The sequence below is a fragment of the Pungitius pungitius genome, chromosome 2, assembly GCF_949316345.1.
Source record: "Pungitius pungitius chromosome 2, fPunPun2.1, whole genome shotgun sequence".
Lineage (NCBI taxonomy): Eukaryota > Metazoa > Chordata > Actinopteri > Perciformes > Gasterosteidae > Pungitius > Pungitius pungitius.
In genome coordinates this window covers 23,646,035-23,659,649 of record NC_084901.1, presented here as the reverse complement: position 1 = coordinate 23,659,649, position 13,615 = coordinate 23,646,035, and the positions used below count along the sequence as shown (strand labels likewise).

Here is a 13,615-nt window from a genome sequence, read left to right as displayed (position 1 = left end):
CTGTTTTTTTTAAATTATTTTAATCAGAGAACAGAGTTCATGTGGATGTGCAGGTTGCGGACATGAGCTGCATGAGCAGTGTAAAGGTTTTAATAGCAGTGACGGCAGACTTCTATGTGCATATTAGTGTGTGTGAGAAACAATAGTTAACCCTTAGATCTTTTCCAGGCTTACTAAGAAGGGCAAACACTATTGTGTACCATCATCTTCCATGGAATTGGTATTTACCAACACATAAACTGTGGTTGTATTTGTAAAGATTCCTGAGGAAATGTTAGCGTTTAATCATAGGTAATGGAACATTCTTGAGCTTTCAAACTCAGTTTTCACATACTCAATGCAAGAAGAAAATCTTAATAAATGAAAAGTTTCAAAATACATTAAAAACTGTTACCTTTCTTTTGTGGATCTACTCATCCATCAAGACACAGAATGTAAAACTCTGACAATCATGAATTATGATTCTGTAAATAAGATTAACATTTTACTGTGGTATGGGTCACAAATAGGCCAGACTTCTTTTGTGCCATGATAATGTTGAGACCCATTCTTTGTCTTACTGGGACCCATCAACTCATTAAATGTATCTCACCAAGAAAACATGCTAAACTAAGCCCACATCTGTCCTTACTTCATCTTTCCCTCATTTCTACTGTACAAGTTTTGTGCTTGACATTCTCTCTTCCTACATACAATCATTTACATACAATTCATCATAATAATAAATTCATTCATCCTGAACACAGATGTTATGTTTTACACACACACACAGAAGGCATGCCACTTGGTGGGAGGGGCCGTGTTAGCAGGTCTTGTCCTCCGGGTCCGGTTCTCTTTTCTTATTCACCCTCTAAAATCCCAATACAACAAGTCAACACCTTCTCTGTCCTGCGAGGCTCCTGTCGCTTGTTCTGTCAGGAATCTAGTGAATGTGCTCTTACTGTGCCAATGATGGTTTCTACACAAAGGGACGGAGAGTGAATGAAAATGGAGCGGCTCCATAAACCAGATTGTTAACGGAAATCATATCTTTTTCTTCTGGGTCATCCCGAATTCTGTCTGTAGTGTGCTTGATCAAGTAATCCATCCAGCCCAGAAATCCACACACAGTGAGGGCCAATGCAGGTGGTTCCCACCAGGATTAAAGCGGCGTTCTTAAGGTCAAAGATCAACCGGCGCTACCAGATTTTGCATTCCGCCTCATGAATTACATGAGTTTTCTTTTCATTTTTTATAAATCATCAGGCTTACTGTCGAATTGCTCTTCTTCCCATTATCTGCGTTGGTGTTTGTTAACATATATGTACATCGTTGGTCACCATGGCTGGTACTGACTAGGTGTTGCTCTTAGCGATGCTGCGTGAGTGGCGTCCAGCTGCGGTCACTCGTGGTCGGTCATTGCTGGGGGAGTTCAGACGGCTGTTTCTTGGTTTTCAGAGTGTCTATGAGAGACTGGACTCCCCGCTTCACGCTGGTGGTCACCCGCCGGGTCACCGTGTCCGCAGAGGGTGAGGAAGAGGAGCCGGCACGCTGGGAGGGCGGGCGTGCCACCAGACACTTCTGGTACCGCAGCTGAGAGAGAGGAGGACGAGGTCATATGAGCTGCTGTCACTAGCAAATAGATTTTACCTAATTCATGAAAGGAATAGTTTAATAATAAATGGAGGAAATTAGCTGAAGTTAAAAGGGAATATTGATACTATTCTCATTCTCACTACCGGGAGCTCAGCTTAGATAAAACAGTGTCATAGTTGTATGTATAATTGCAGTGAAATAAGTTGAACATTGAACAAAGAAACCAAAAGTAATTGTATCATATGTCAACAAAAGTTACAGTATAGCATGCTAAAAGAAATCATATATATCAGGTATCATATAAACGTTATAGTATGACATGCCTATTTACAGTTTCTTTGACCTATTATACTATGCACTTTTTATGCTATTGTTTGATATTCTTGTCACAACATTTTTGTTTGACACAAAACACTTTAATATTAATTTCCGAATATTAACAATAGCACATCATCACGTCATCATGGTTGCTTACCACGCATGCTGCCTGCACAGCCTCAGACACGTTGCCCGCGTTGGGGTCGCACCAGAACGCATGACACTGGAAATGCTGGCTCCCAGTGTCCATAACGAAGGCAAACGAGTGCACATCTCGTCCCACGCCCATGAAGGACAAGAAACGAACCCGACACTCCACCAACACCTCTTCCTCCTCCTCCTGTCGCACACGACCAAGAGGAAAATGAAATTGGCGTTAAACTCCGCTCTATCAGATCTTTCCCTCTGTTCTACGAGCAAATTCACATCTTGAAGTCATCTCGTTACTCCTCCGGACAACAGCAAAGGGACTCTTGCCTTTTCTTTGATGACGGCCAGAGTGGTGTCAGCGATACTCAATGTGACAGGAGTCCAGTCCTCTTTGCCTGTGGAGGACACCAGACTTTCTATGGCCCCATTGATGATGTCCATACCTGAGGAGCGAACACAGGGGAGCCTGAGCAGTGACACGCTGCGGGATGCGTTTACGCCGTGCGCTTTGCAGCATTAGTTTGGATTTACCTATGGGGCGAGACACGGAGGTCATACCCAAGTACAGCACATGAAACTTCTGCACCAACTCAGTCTTTGGCATGGGAAACTCTGCAAATAGAGAAGAAATCCACACACACACACACACACACACTTGTTAAAACGCACAAGCATAGACCACCCGCGGGGAATTTTATCACGCAACAACATCTAAAGCAAAGATCCACACGTGATAATTGGCTTAGTCTTAGGATATAAACAACCACTTGTGAATATTTTAATATTTTATTTTGCTGCTCACATGATTAGGACATGAAAAATATTTTCACACAAGCTCAAAGAATTTTTGATTTTTCTGCATGAAATCCCAGCTGTGCCTGCTCACACTGGCCTGTGGGCAGAACGGAGGAGGACGAGGAGGATCACTACCTGCATGAGGATTTTGCTCCTATTAACACACCATGCAATTAGCTGTGTAAGCTTGAGACGACTTCTGTCCAAGCACTAAAGGTGCAAAAATGTTTAACTGCACAGTTGATTGTTAATCCCCCAATGTGCTAAGAAACGTAATTATAAGAAATTCTGCAGAATACCAAAATGGGCACCCCACTGGAGCTTCCCCCTCAACGGTTACATTAATTATTAACTATTTGCTGTATTGCTATAATCAACATGGATTTGAAAAAGCACTCCCCATTGTGACATGCAATTAATCATGATTGAGTCATTATTATTGCTAAATGACACATTTATTTTGACGGGTAAAGAAAGCATTTACTTAACAAATTAACATTTCTAATGTAACTATACCTGTAATTATATATGTCACTTTTAATATGAAAAGTTGGATTTGAAGTGTGATGTGCCGACCATGTGATGCAATGCTTATTAATTGAGATCTACTTTGCAGCTACTCACGACAGTATGTGAAATTAGCAAATGTTCTGACTTCATAAACCCATGTGTCTTTTCTTCTAAGTTTAAGTGTGAGAGGAAAGCTAAGAAAAATGTTTAAATCATTTGAAATATGATATAATGATATTAAAAAAGGCAGATAATGACTTCACAGAGCAGCTTAAGAGCAGGCGTTTGGATGACCCCTCTGGATTACACCTGCACCACCTCACGAGGGGAGAAGTTAAACCCAGGTCAGTTAAGTTCAACTAGAAAAAGAAATGCATATTTTCCTCATTTTGCACAATCCTCATCTGCATTATTGACTACAGAGATCAGTAATTCATCAGGAGATCGTTAAGAACTGAGCGAGGGAAATCAATCAGGGAAAATGGCTTCACCTGGATTCACCTCATCAGTGTACGCTGTGAAGAAGTAAAAACCCTACCACCTCACACAGGCAGTATGAACCACCGACACTCTGAGAACAGGCCTCCGACAAACCATGAATAAAAGGGTTTGCAAATGTTCATTTTTTATTAAAAGTCAACCTCAGACAGCCCAGATCTGATGTGGACGACATGGCCGACATCCCAAATCGCTGAGCGCTAATCTCCTCAAATGTGGGAGGCGTGCAGCCAATTTTGCACAAAGAGATGCGATCCAGGTGGCAACATAAACACTTTCCATACCTACTTTGCAGGGAATCGACTTCTACAGCTCAATGGCTCACTCCATTTTTACTGGGTAAAAATGTTACTTTTTTTTTACTGTTTTTTTTTAACTTAAAAAAGTTAAAGCAACTAGTTAAAGCAACTAATAACTTGAAAAGATGTCAGGGATACGTTTCTTTGATCCTGTGGTTGGGATGGGCGCCGTGGAGCACCAGGCCTCGCATGAAAGAAACTCTAATTGGGTTTTAATGAGGTCGACTTTTCTCTGTAAGTGAAGAGCTGTTCTTTTACATTGTGATGCCGGAGCTCCGTTCCCCCCTAGCTCAGCAGATACACAATCCAGCTGAAGATGGAGCACAGGAGCAGCGCCTTTTTTCTTACAATAACTTGGGACTGAAGAGAACAAGCGGTGGGACTTAGCCAGCAACCAGGGAAGTGTGAATAAAATCAGCGCTGAGAAGATACCGCCCAGTGACTGTGGAGGGAGGGTTTGTTCTGAAGTCAGCATTATCCGTGCGTAATTGAACCAAACGCCGCTACCTTTTTTTTGTCAGCAAATGTTCAGTCTCTCCTGCGGCGATAAGGTCGTTTCTAGAGAAACCCCATAAATGGTTATAGATGTGGAGGAATTCTGTAATGTGAGACAAGAAACCTCGGAAAGGAAGATAGCACATGGCTGACTTATTCAATTCTCTCACGAGGGAAGTAAAACAGAACAAGGCTCGTGCGCGCATGTGTGTGTGTGTGCGTGTGTGCATACCTTGTAGGGGTACATCGGAGCCGTTCTGGGAGGAGCTGCCAGCTGCAGCCTTGGCGCTTTTCCTTTCAGCCATAATCTAGAGAGAAAAGGAGAGACGACAAGAGTGGGAGAAATAAAGCGAGAAGAGGAAAGCAATCAGAATGGAAATTGGAAAAAAACCCAAAAAAGAGACTTTGGTTGTTATTGAATAAGCATCAAAAATATTTTTCAGCAAACAGTGACACACAATTTAAAAGATAAGGCTTGTGATATTCTATATTTGTGTAGTCAATAAGCCAATATAAAAGTCCAAACTCGGCAGAAGTAAACTCTGTACTTTCATAGATTTGGTGATGAAAAATCCTAATTATTACCAGCGTCCCTTTCAAATGGAATATCTAAATTCAACGTCCTAGCCAAAATTGTTCGTTCTCTCTTTTCATTTTTTCCTCTGCTGCAGTGCACACACTTTTTTAAAGGTGTCGAATAGTCTGCGTGAGCTGCTGCACGATTCCCGCTACAGATACTTGATTAATTGTAGGTGTCATGAATCAAAGCCAATGGTGAGTCTGCACTTCTGCTCACAGGGGAACATGCAAGAAGAAGACACATGGGCATATACAGTACACACTCTACCACACACACACACACACACACACACACACGGAGCAAACCCGTTCAGCGCGCTGAACAGCTGCAGGACTCAGGTCACCAAGTTTCTCTGCAGTGAAGAGAAAACTACCACGGTGTTCAAAATAGGTTGTGTGTAGAGTCACAATAAAGAGCTACTTCGCTGTCTTCCCTCTGTTCAGGGCAGGAGATAAGATCAAATAAATGGGAAGAAAAACATTCCCTTTTAAATGGGTCAATAGCCTCTAAGGGAACAGATCTGTCTCTTCAGGTGGATTCTTCTTTTACAAGGTCACTGCTGTTCTGAGGAAAGAATGGTTTCTCTTTGCATGTGTTCACAAGGCTTTGTGGGCCGAATCAAACCAAAGTATCACGCAAATGCACTTTGGTGCTCTCTGATGAATATAGAAATAAGCTGTAGGATTAATGTCAATCTAAATCCTCCTCTAGATGTTGGCTCAAGATATATCGATACAGTATCTAACGTTTCAGCTTCTCTTTCACAAACTTAAACGTATTTTAGAGAACAAATGAATGAATCCACAGCTCCCAAGTGACCTTGTCTTAAAAAACTGATTGAGCCCATTAGGAGAAACTGGGCCTGCAGATCTGCTAATGCAGTGTTTCTCAACTGGTGGGTTGCGGGCCTTTTTATGGGAAAATTAAAAAAAAAGTCAGCGCGGCAATTAGAACGCGAAAGCACCCCCGTCAACACCGCTAGCACCACACCCCGCCCCCCTGTCGTCGACAACGCTAGCACACCCCCCCCGTTGACAGATCGATCTGGGTCGCGGCTTGTCATTAAGGGGTGATGGGTGGGTCCCGGAGCCAGACCAGTTGAGAATCACTGTGCTAATGAATACATCAAGCTGATCCACAACAGGCCCAAATGAATTCTGTATTCTCTGTATACTCACAAAGCTTTTTCCTCACCCTTAAGTTTGCTTTGCTTTCCTTTTGTGGTGTTATTGTGGCCAGTAAAGTGAGCGGTGTACATGCGGGGCGGGAGGCACGGACAGGCTGTCCTTTCAGAGGTGTTGAGTTGTTTGTATTACAGAGGAAATTGGGCTTCGTGCAGGAAATCAAATGAGTCGGTTTCTGGAACATCCAACTAATGCCAATCTGCAGAGACTGTTTCCTGCGTCCACCGTCCAAGAGCACAATGCCAAATGTTTGTTGTGTTAAAGCTGGGATGATTATTGTTTTTGTTTTTTTTAAACAGGAGGAGTAAGTGACAACCTCAACGAATACCTCTGGATAACTACACCGGCTTAAAAGAGCATTTTGACTCCCTTCCATTGTCGACCTGATTGAAGCTCGATGCCATGTTTGAGAACAGCACCTCCATGCAGAGCGGGCGGTGGTCACGACACCCACCTTAGAGCAGATTTCGTGGAGACTTGTCGCGATGGCTGCGGCGGGAGTATCACATCGGAACACGTGGCACTTCAGCACTCGCGTGTTCTTGTCTCTCGCCACGTAGGCAAAGTCCCTGAAACGCGGACAGAAGACAAGTTGGTGGACGCCTGCAGCAGATTGACCCAACAACATTAACACTACTGCGTTTAGGATTAAACATATCTTCTGAGTAATTAGGGTCAATGTGTTCGGTTACGATTGCCAGTTTTTATTTAACATTCCTTCTTGGACGTTGAATCATCATTTTGAAAAAATCCAATATCTTAATATATGATTGTTCATTTAAAATTCCTCCCAGGTTCTATTGGAGCAGGTTTTACATAAGTTGTCTATTCAGTTTTGTCAGGAGGGGACTCATTGTAAACATTACAAAACCTCCTTCCTCTGATATGTTTTCTATCTGGAAACTGATAGAATTGTTAGAGTTGGACAACAATGCAATGTAGACCCAGCAGTTGCAAGGAATCAAAGGAATTAAAACACATAATTATCATTACCCCATTTTGCATCATGGTGTATTGTATTTTTCTTTTTGTTGGAGCACTGATCTAATTAGTGCCCTCGTTTCAGGTGAAAATGTTGTTTGGTTATTTTTTTTCATTTTACAGGCTACCATTAGCTGTGCTGGTGTTGCCGTAGCTCGGCTGCTTTAACAATAGTCATGTTTAAAAAAAGACATGTTTTATGCTGTCGTTGCTTAGTAAACAACAGGTTTCTCTGTATTTATTCCTCAACTGAGAACTGTGTTTGCCCTTTGCTGGACAACGAGGATACAGACATACACACAAACACACACACACAGGCATGCAGTTACACAGGAAGCTGATGTGTCTCCCAACATCTGCAGAACTATGTGCGACGCGCTACACAGTGGAGCCGCATGGATGAAAAATGAGAGTACGAGGCTGAGACAGAGAGAGGAAGCTCCAAGGGGAAAGGGATTCTCTGCAGGAAGGGGGATGGGAGGAATATACACAAACACACACAAACACACACACACAAACACGCAAGATGAAAGATTGAATTAACAGGTGCAACAAGCTATGTTTGAATGATTGAATAATCAGAAGCTGAGGGGGGGACATGCAGGACAGCCAACTGGGTGGCAGCGTGGCCACGTTCGGCTGAGCAACTTCATGCACACACACACACAGACACACACACACACACACACACACACACTAAAATAGCCATGGATGGAAACAGAAACATGGCATCCATCACAGTGGGGTCCTTGTGTTTATGAGTCCATTATGCGAATTGTCTCTTCAGCTTAATTGTGTGCTCACAATAATGACCTGTGTCTGCAAGAGGAAGGAAAGCGCATTGTTGTGTGTGTGTGTGTGTGTGTGTGTGTTTGTTCATTAAGACACATTTCAACAGTGGGTCACCAATGCAGGAGGAGTTGCCTTGGCCCTCATGTTACAAACGGTTCATTTAGGACTTCTTGAGCCTCTGTAGAGGCTCAATAGGAAATAACCCATGGCTAACTGATGGTTTAACACCAGTGATTTGGACCTTCAAGAGCAGCCGCAAAGCCTCATATTTGATGATCACATTTGACATGATCAGAGTTGAAAACACCACAATGAGCAGTTACCTTTCTCTGGGTCCCGGCAAGCACAAGGCAACGACAAAGAAAGGAGGGTGGTGAAGGAAATAATAATAAGTAAAGAAGGAAGGAATTGGGAGGTGTAATGGAGAGACAGGAAACATGGAGGTTATGCCAGAGAGATGAAAAGGGAGCAGAAGTTGGAATAGCAAAAACAAGGGGAATAAAAACAGGAGAAATATTAATACGCAGGACATACAGTGTCAGAAACAATCACAATGCTGTTTCACCTCAATTACAGTCTCCCCGTGGAACGTGGGTTTTATGCTGGACGTGTGTGTGTGTGTGTGTGTGTGTGTGTAGTGGGAGCTCTGGTTTGTTTCATTTCAGAGATTTAAAGCGTTCCCCTTCATTATGACACAGCACACCTTTTCGGTTTGGCATGCCAACATAGCACACACCCACACACACACACACACACACACAGACCTTGTGGGTACTGCAGCTTTCCCTCCCCCTACTCCCTCGTTCCCTCCACCTTGCCCTCCTCTCAATCGCTCTCTCATCCTCCCCTTTGCCTTCACTCTGTAATGTTCCTCTCCTCAGCTCGTATTCTTACTATTCCTTCTCTCTGCGACAGGAGAAACCCCCAAAAGAACAAAGACGCGACGCACAACGCTTCATATCAACAGTGTGAATTATCAGCAACACTGGGAGGGAGGCACGCGCTGAATAAAGAACAGAGGGTTAATTCAAACATTGACTGCCTTTGATTCTTTGATGATCCACTCAGTAAGAAGCCGCCTGCGTGTGTGCGTGTGTGTGTGTGTGTGTGTGTGTGTGTGTGGGTGTGTGTGTGTGTTCGTCTTTGTGTGTCCGCACGTATTAAAATACATCTTTCTCACTCAGGTTTTTTTTCGTTCTGAGTCCATTCACATTGTACTTCATCCAGCTTCACATCATTCAGAAATGCCTTCTTCTCTGTCAGTCACTTTGGTGGAATTGGATTTCAGTGTTGAAATCCTGAATGGTGAAAAGTCTGCTCTCCACAATGTGCCCCTTTCCTTATATCCGTTAAAAAAAAAACGAGTGTCAGGCTGACTCAAAGTATTGGAATGCTCTTCACAGCAGAAGGCTAAGCCAGCCACATCTGGAAATGTACCTTACCTCACTTTACTCTTGTGGAATACAGTTATTTCAGCTTGGTGATGGAAAGCAATGAAATGCATTGAAAAAGTTAAATCCATCTGACTGGACACACATTTAAAATGTTAATAGAGCTAATCACACAAAACAGGTATAGACTTTTAAGACAGAAAGATCCTGAATGGATAATGATGAAAAGAGACCACAGCATCGTAACTCAACCTTGAGAACTAAACTCAGTATAAATAAAGATAAGGAGCTTTTTTTCTCATTTTTAAAAATTCTTTTTCTAAAAAAAAGAAAAAAGCATTTGAATCAGCCGTCAGAAACCCATACGTCATATTTATCGTAGAATGTAACAGGATTTGAACATGACCTCAGTGGCCTGCCCACACCACACGTCGGCTCAAAGCAATCTGTCATAAGTCTCCATCCAGACCAGCGTCAGACACCTCGGCTTACTTTGGTGTTGAGGAGCAGTTCTCCCTGACCTCAGTTAATGGAGAAAGGTGACACATGATGCCACAGAGGAAAAGGCCGCCAGTCAATGAAAAGCAGAAGATGATTGACAGGTAGACCTCAAAGATGTAGGGCGAGCTTTTGGGAGGAATGTGCGAGGGTAAGACAGAGAGATGAAATGATGAGAGCGGAGCGTTAAAGGCAGCAGGCCAGAAAGCCAAAATGAAGAGGATGAAGTGAAGCACAGAGCAACGGAGGGTGAGGCTCACCGGGGGCTGGATTGGAATAGACCGAGAGCAAAAAAAATAGGTAAAAAGAGGTAAGACATGAAAGGTATGAAAGCAGAGAGATGAGTTAAAGCAACACTCCCACCACTCAGGCATTTTCTCTCCCCCTCTGTGCTCCACATTCTTCCAGAGCTGTATGAAGTACTAGCGATCTGTCTTTGATCCCGGTGGCAGTGAGCCAGGCTGGAGCATGGAGATGATGCGTTCAACCCACAGATTAAATGAGGTCACGGCTGCAGACGAACTGGGTTTGAGCAAAGTCGCACAGAGGCGGTGTCTCCCGTTCTGACATCAGCCAGCGCTCAGTAGTACAAACATCACGGTGAGTAGTAGCAACGTTTGCGGTGTGTACACCTGAAGGTAAGACACAGCCTGGAAGAAGAGAAACATTGTTTCATTTTGTTGTAATAAATGCCTGATGCATTTCCTCATTTCAGTGGTATATTTGGATCCCCTATACCTAAAATTATTTTACGATTAATTAAATAGCGTGAAAGGAATTTTATTGTTCCTGCAGACAAATGCTGAGGACAAATGTTATAAAAATCTATAATGCAAAATGCTGTGAAGCCCTGATTCCAGGGCCAATTGTGAAATGTATGTGTTTTCATCAATTATAATGGTTTTCTGCATGAAATAAGACTATTGATTGTAGGTGTAAATGTGAGAGAGCTGCAACCAACCCCAGATTTTTCCACTCACGATTGAGATGAGCAATGAGCTGTGGCGTCTAGCTGGAGTTAGGGACTGACATAAAAGTGCATGCATTCATCTCTACACTGTCTGATGGCAAATAAAGAACTATTCATATTGCCATTGCCGTTAACACTGATTTTATTAAACTCGTTTTTTTATTTTTCTTTGACATTGGGGTTCTTGTTTTTTCTTGTTTGATTTATTAAGGTACATTGTGTAAAATATGGGCGAGCTTGGCTAAAACTTTTGGGACCTTCATGGTAAATTCCACATGATAACACATCGTTTTCTTTTATTATCCATAAAAACACTACCAAATGGGTCCAGGAATGGACGTGCAAAAGCAACAACTGCTTGGTGTTGATGGTTGTTGATGTTGATGTTGTTTTTTTCTCCTTAATGTTTTTGTCATGAACAAAACCGTTTTTGAATGTGCCGTTTATTGATTTTGACTCTTTTCACCGATGACCAGATTTGACAAAAGTTCCACACAAGGACATTGCTATGCATCCTCAGGTGCTGAAGTGACGTAGTAAAATTAAAACGTTCGCTACTTCTGAAGTAAAAGAAGCCTTTTAAGGCCGTGGAAACAGCACCAATGTGAGTATTCCCCCGGCCCGCTCTGCCGTACTTTCTTCTGCTCTGTAGCTTGCAGTATCGCTCTGCAAAGAGACTGCAAACCATCTGACACACGCACACACACAAACACGCAGGGCGTCGTGGCAACACGCATACTTCACACAGACTTGCATTATCAAACATATTACAGAGTGTCTGGGAAGTGCAGGCAGCTGTGCTAATGGCTCTTACATATGCTAATAGAACAGCCACAAGCTAATTAGAAATGTCTGAGGTGAAGTTAGTGTGGGGGGGGGGGGGGGGGTGTAGGCTCTACTTATTGATTACAACTGAACTGTTAACCGTACGATCGCTAACAGTGCTGTGACTTTGGGTTCCGTCCAAAGCTGCTGTGGTTCACATCCAGCGTCACAGTGAGATGCAACGCTGGAGTAGAGATTTAGAGGAAAAGCCCTTTCATCCAACTGTAAAGAGAATAAAACAAAAACACCTCACAGGTGTATTTGAGTTTAGCAGCTGTTTCACTTTGATTATTCTCTTTAAAAAAAAACTATTTTTACAATTTAACAATATTCTTTTTTGAATAAGCTTACGTAACCCTTTAAGCTCTAGCCTCATTTATAGCCTCTGCTCCGAAAAATTGCATACCCATAATAAAGATGTAATAACTTTGTAATTATTTAAAAACCTGATACGGCCTGAAAAAATAAGTTGTAAAACAAAGTAGTCTACAATTTCCTGAATACAATTATCTGTAAAAAGACAATATGAACACAAAGATGGCAGCTTATTAATATTCCAAAGAATTGAAAGGAAAAGATAAATCCACCCTAAAGCTCCCCCTTTAAGTAGTACAAAGGGATGGAACAGTTCTGCCACCACGGCCTTCGAATGCATTCATATTTTGATTAATTCAACTTCCGTTGGCAAACCTTTTTACTACATTTATTCTGCTGGAAAGTTCTTAATTTTCATCCAACCAAATAAACATCACGCTACACTGCTGTGAGAAGACGGTCAATTGGACCCCTGAGTGCTGATAATTGTGTTTGCAGTAAACTGTGTATGTAGCTAATTGTTAATTGTACTTGATTGTAATGGAATGTAGGGTTGTAAAATATAAAAGATAAAACCAGGGCGAAGAGATGCAAAGTAAACAGAGCCATTAATCTGACTCTACAGAGCTGCTGATTGATATTGGTTTGATTTTACAGTTCTGCAATATTGATGTCATTTTATTGTCCACTAACTGGTATTAACAAGTGTGTTATTGGCATCCTTAGATATCCAAGACACCAAATAGAGCCGGACCAATATGATATAATTATCAGTATTTGGGAAATATACATTGTCTGCTTTTTGTGGTTTGGTGTGTTAAGCATGTAGCTGGAGCCAAAAGCAATTGGGTTAGGTTAGCATAGAGACGGGAAACAGGGTCAAACACCACCGAAACGTCAAAAGCTCTCTGATGAATAGTGAACAAAAGAATAGATGGAGTGACTTCACTGACGGGCCTCAGCATTGTTTGTAAGGATTCAATAAATGAGATCACCAGGTGTCAGTGGGGGTGTTTTATAACATGAGCACAGTCTGACTGTTTTTAAGTTTTTATTCTTAGCCAAGGTAGGCGCCTCCGGGCAGCTTCCTCCTCCGAGCGATACCAAACTTCTCCTTTCACCTCAACTCTCGGCAAGAAACTTCCACAACCACCTTTCCCCAAAAACTATTCCTTTAATGGCGAGACACGTCACAACGACAGAAAGTGTCTGCAGGATCTCTGAGTTCATTTGGATCTGACTCAAAGCAGCACCAGTAAACCCACAGATGCGCTGGAGTACTTAAAGTCTTTGGGACAAACTGAGCAGAGAAAACCTCTCTGCGACCTGGTGAATTAGTCATGGCCTGCGGCCATTAAGCCTGATGTAGAATGTCTGTGCGTAATTACCTCTCCGCACCGTAAACTTGTTTACAGCACCAACAAAGAGCCGCAGGAAAA

The 13,615-nt window shown here is 42.5% G+C and overlaps 1 protein-coding gene across 3 annotated transcripts in view; it reads right to left on the bottom strand.

The window, feature by feature from the left end:
• Positions 1-109: 109 nt before the first annotated feature.
• Positions 110-13,615, bottom strand: part of LOC119210317 (amyloid beta precursor protein binding family B member 2) — a 28,781-nt gene continuing 15,275 nt past the window's right edge. For all 3 annotated transcript variants that reach the window (XM_037460177.2, XM_062560691.1, XM_062560690.1), the window contains exons 10-15: positions 6,859-6,973; positions 4,873-4,948; positions 2,575-2,655; positions 2,371-2,486; positions 2,051-2,233; positions 110-1,572 (exon numbers count right to left, since the gene is read on the bottom strand). In XM_037460177.2, the coding sequence (XP_037316074.2) occupies positions 1,396-1,572; positions 2,051-2,233; positions 2,371-2,486; positions 2,575-2,655; positions 4,873-4,948; positions 6,859-6,973 (748 nt within the window). In that variant the 3' untranslated portion in view covers positions 110-1,395. The remainder of the gene's footprint in view (positions 1,573-2,050; positions 2,234-2,370; positions 2,487-2,574; positions 2,656-4,872; positions 4,949-6,858; positions 6,974-13,615) is intronic.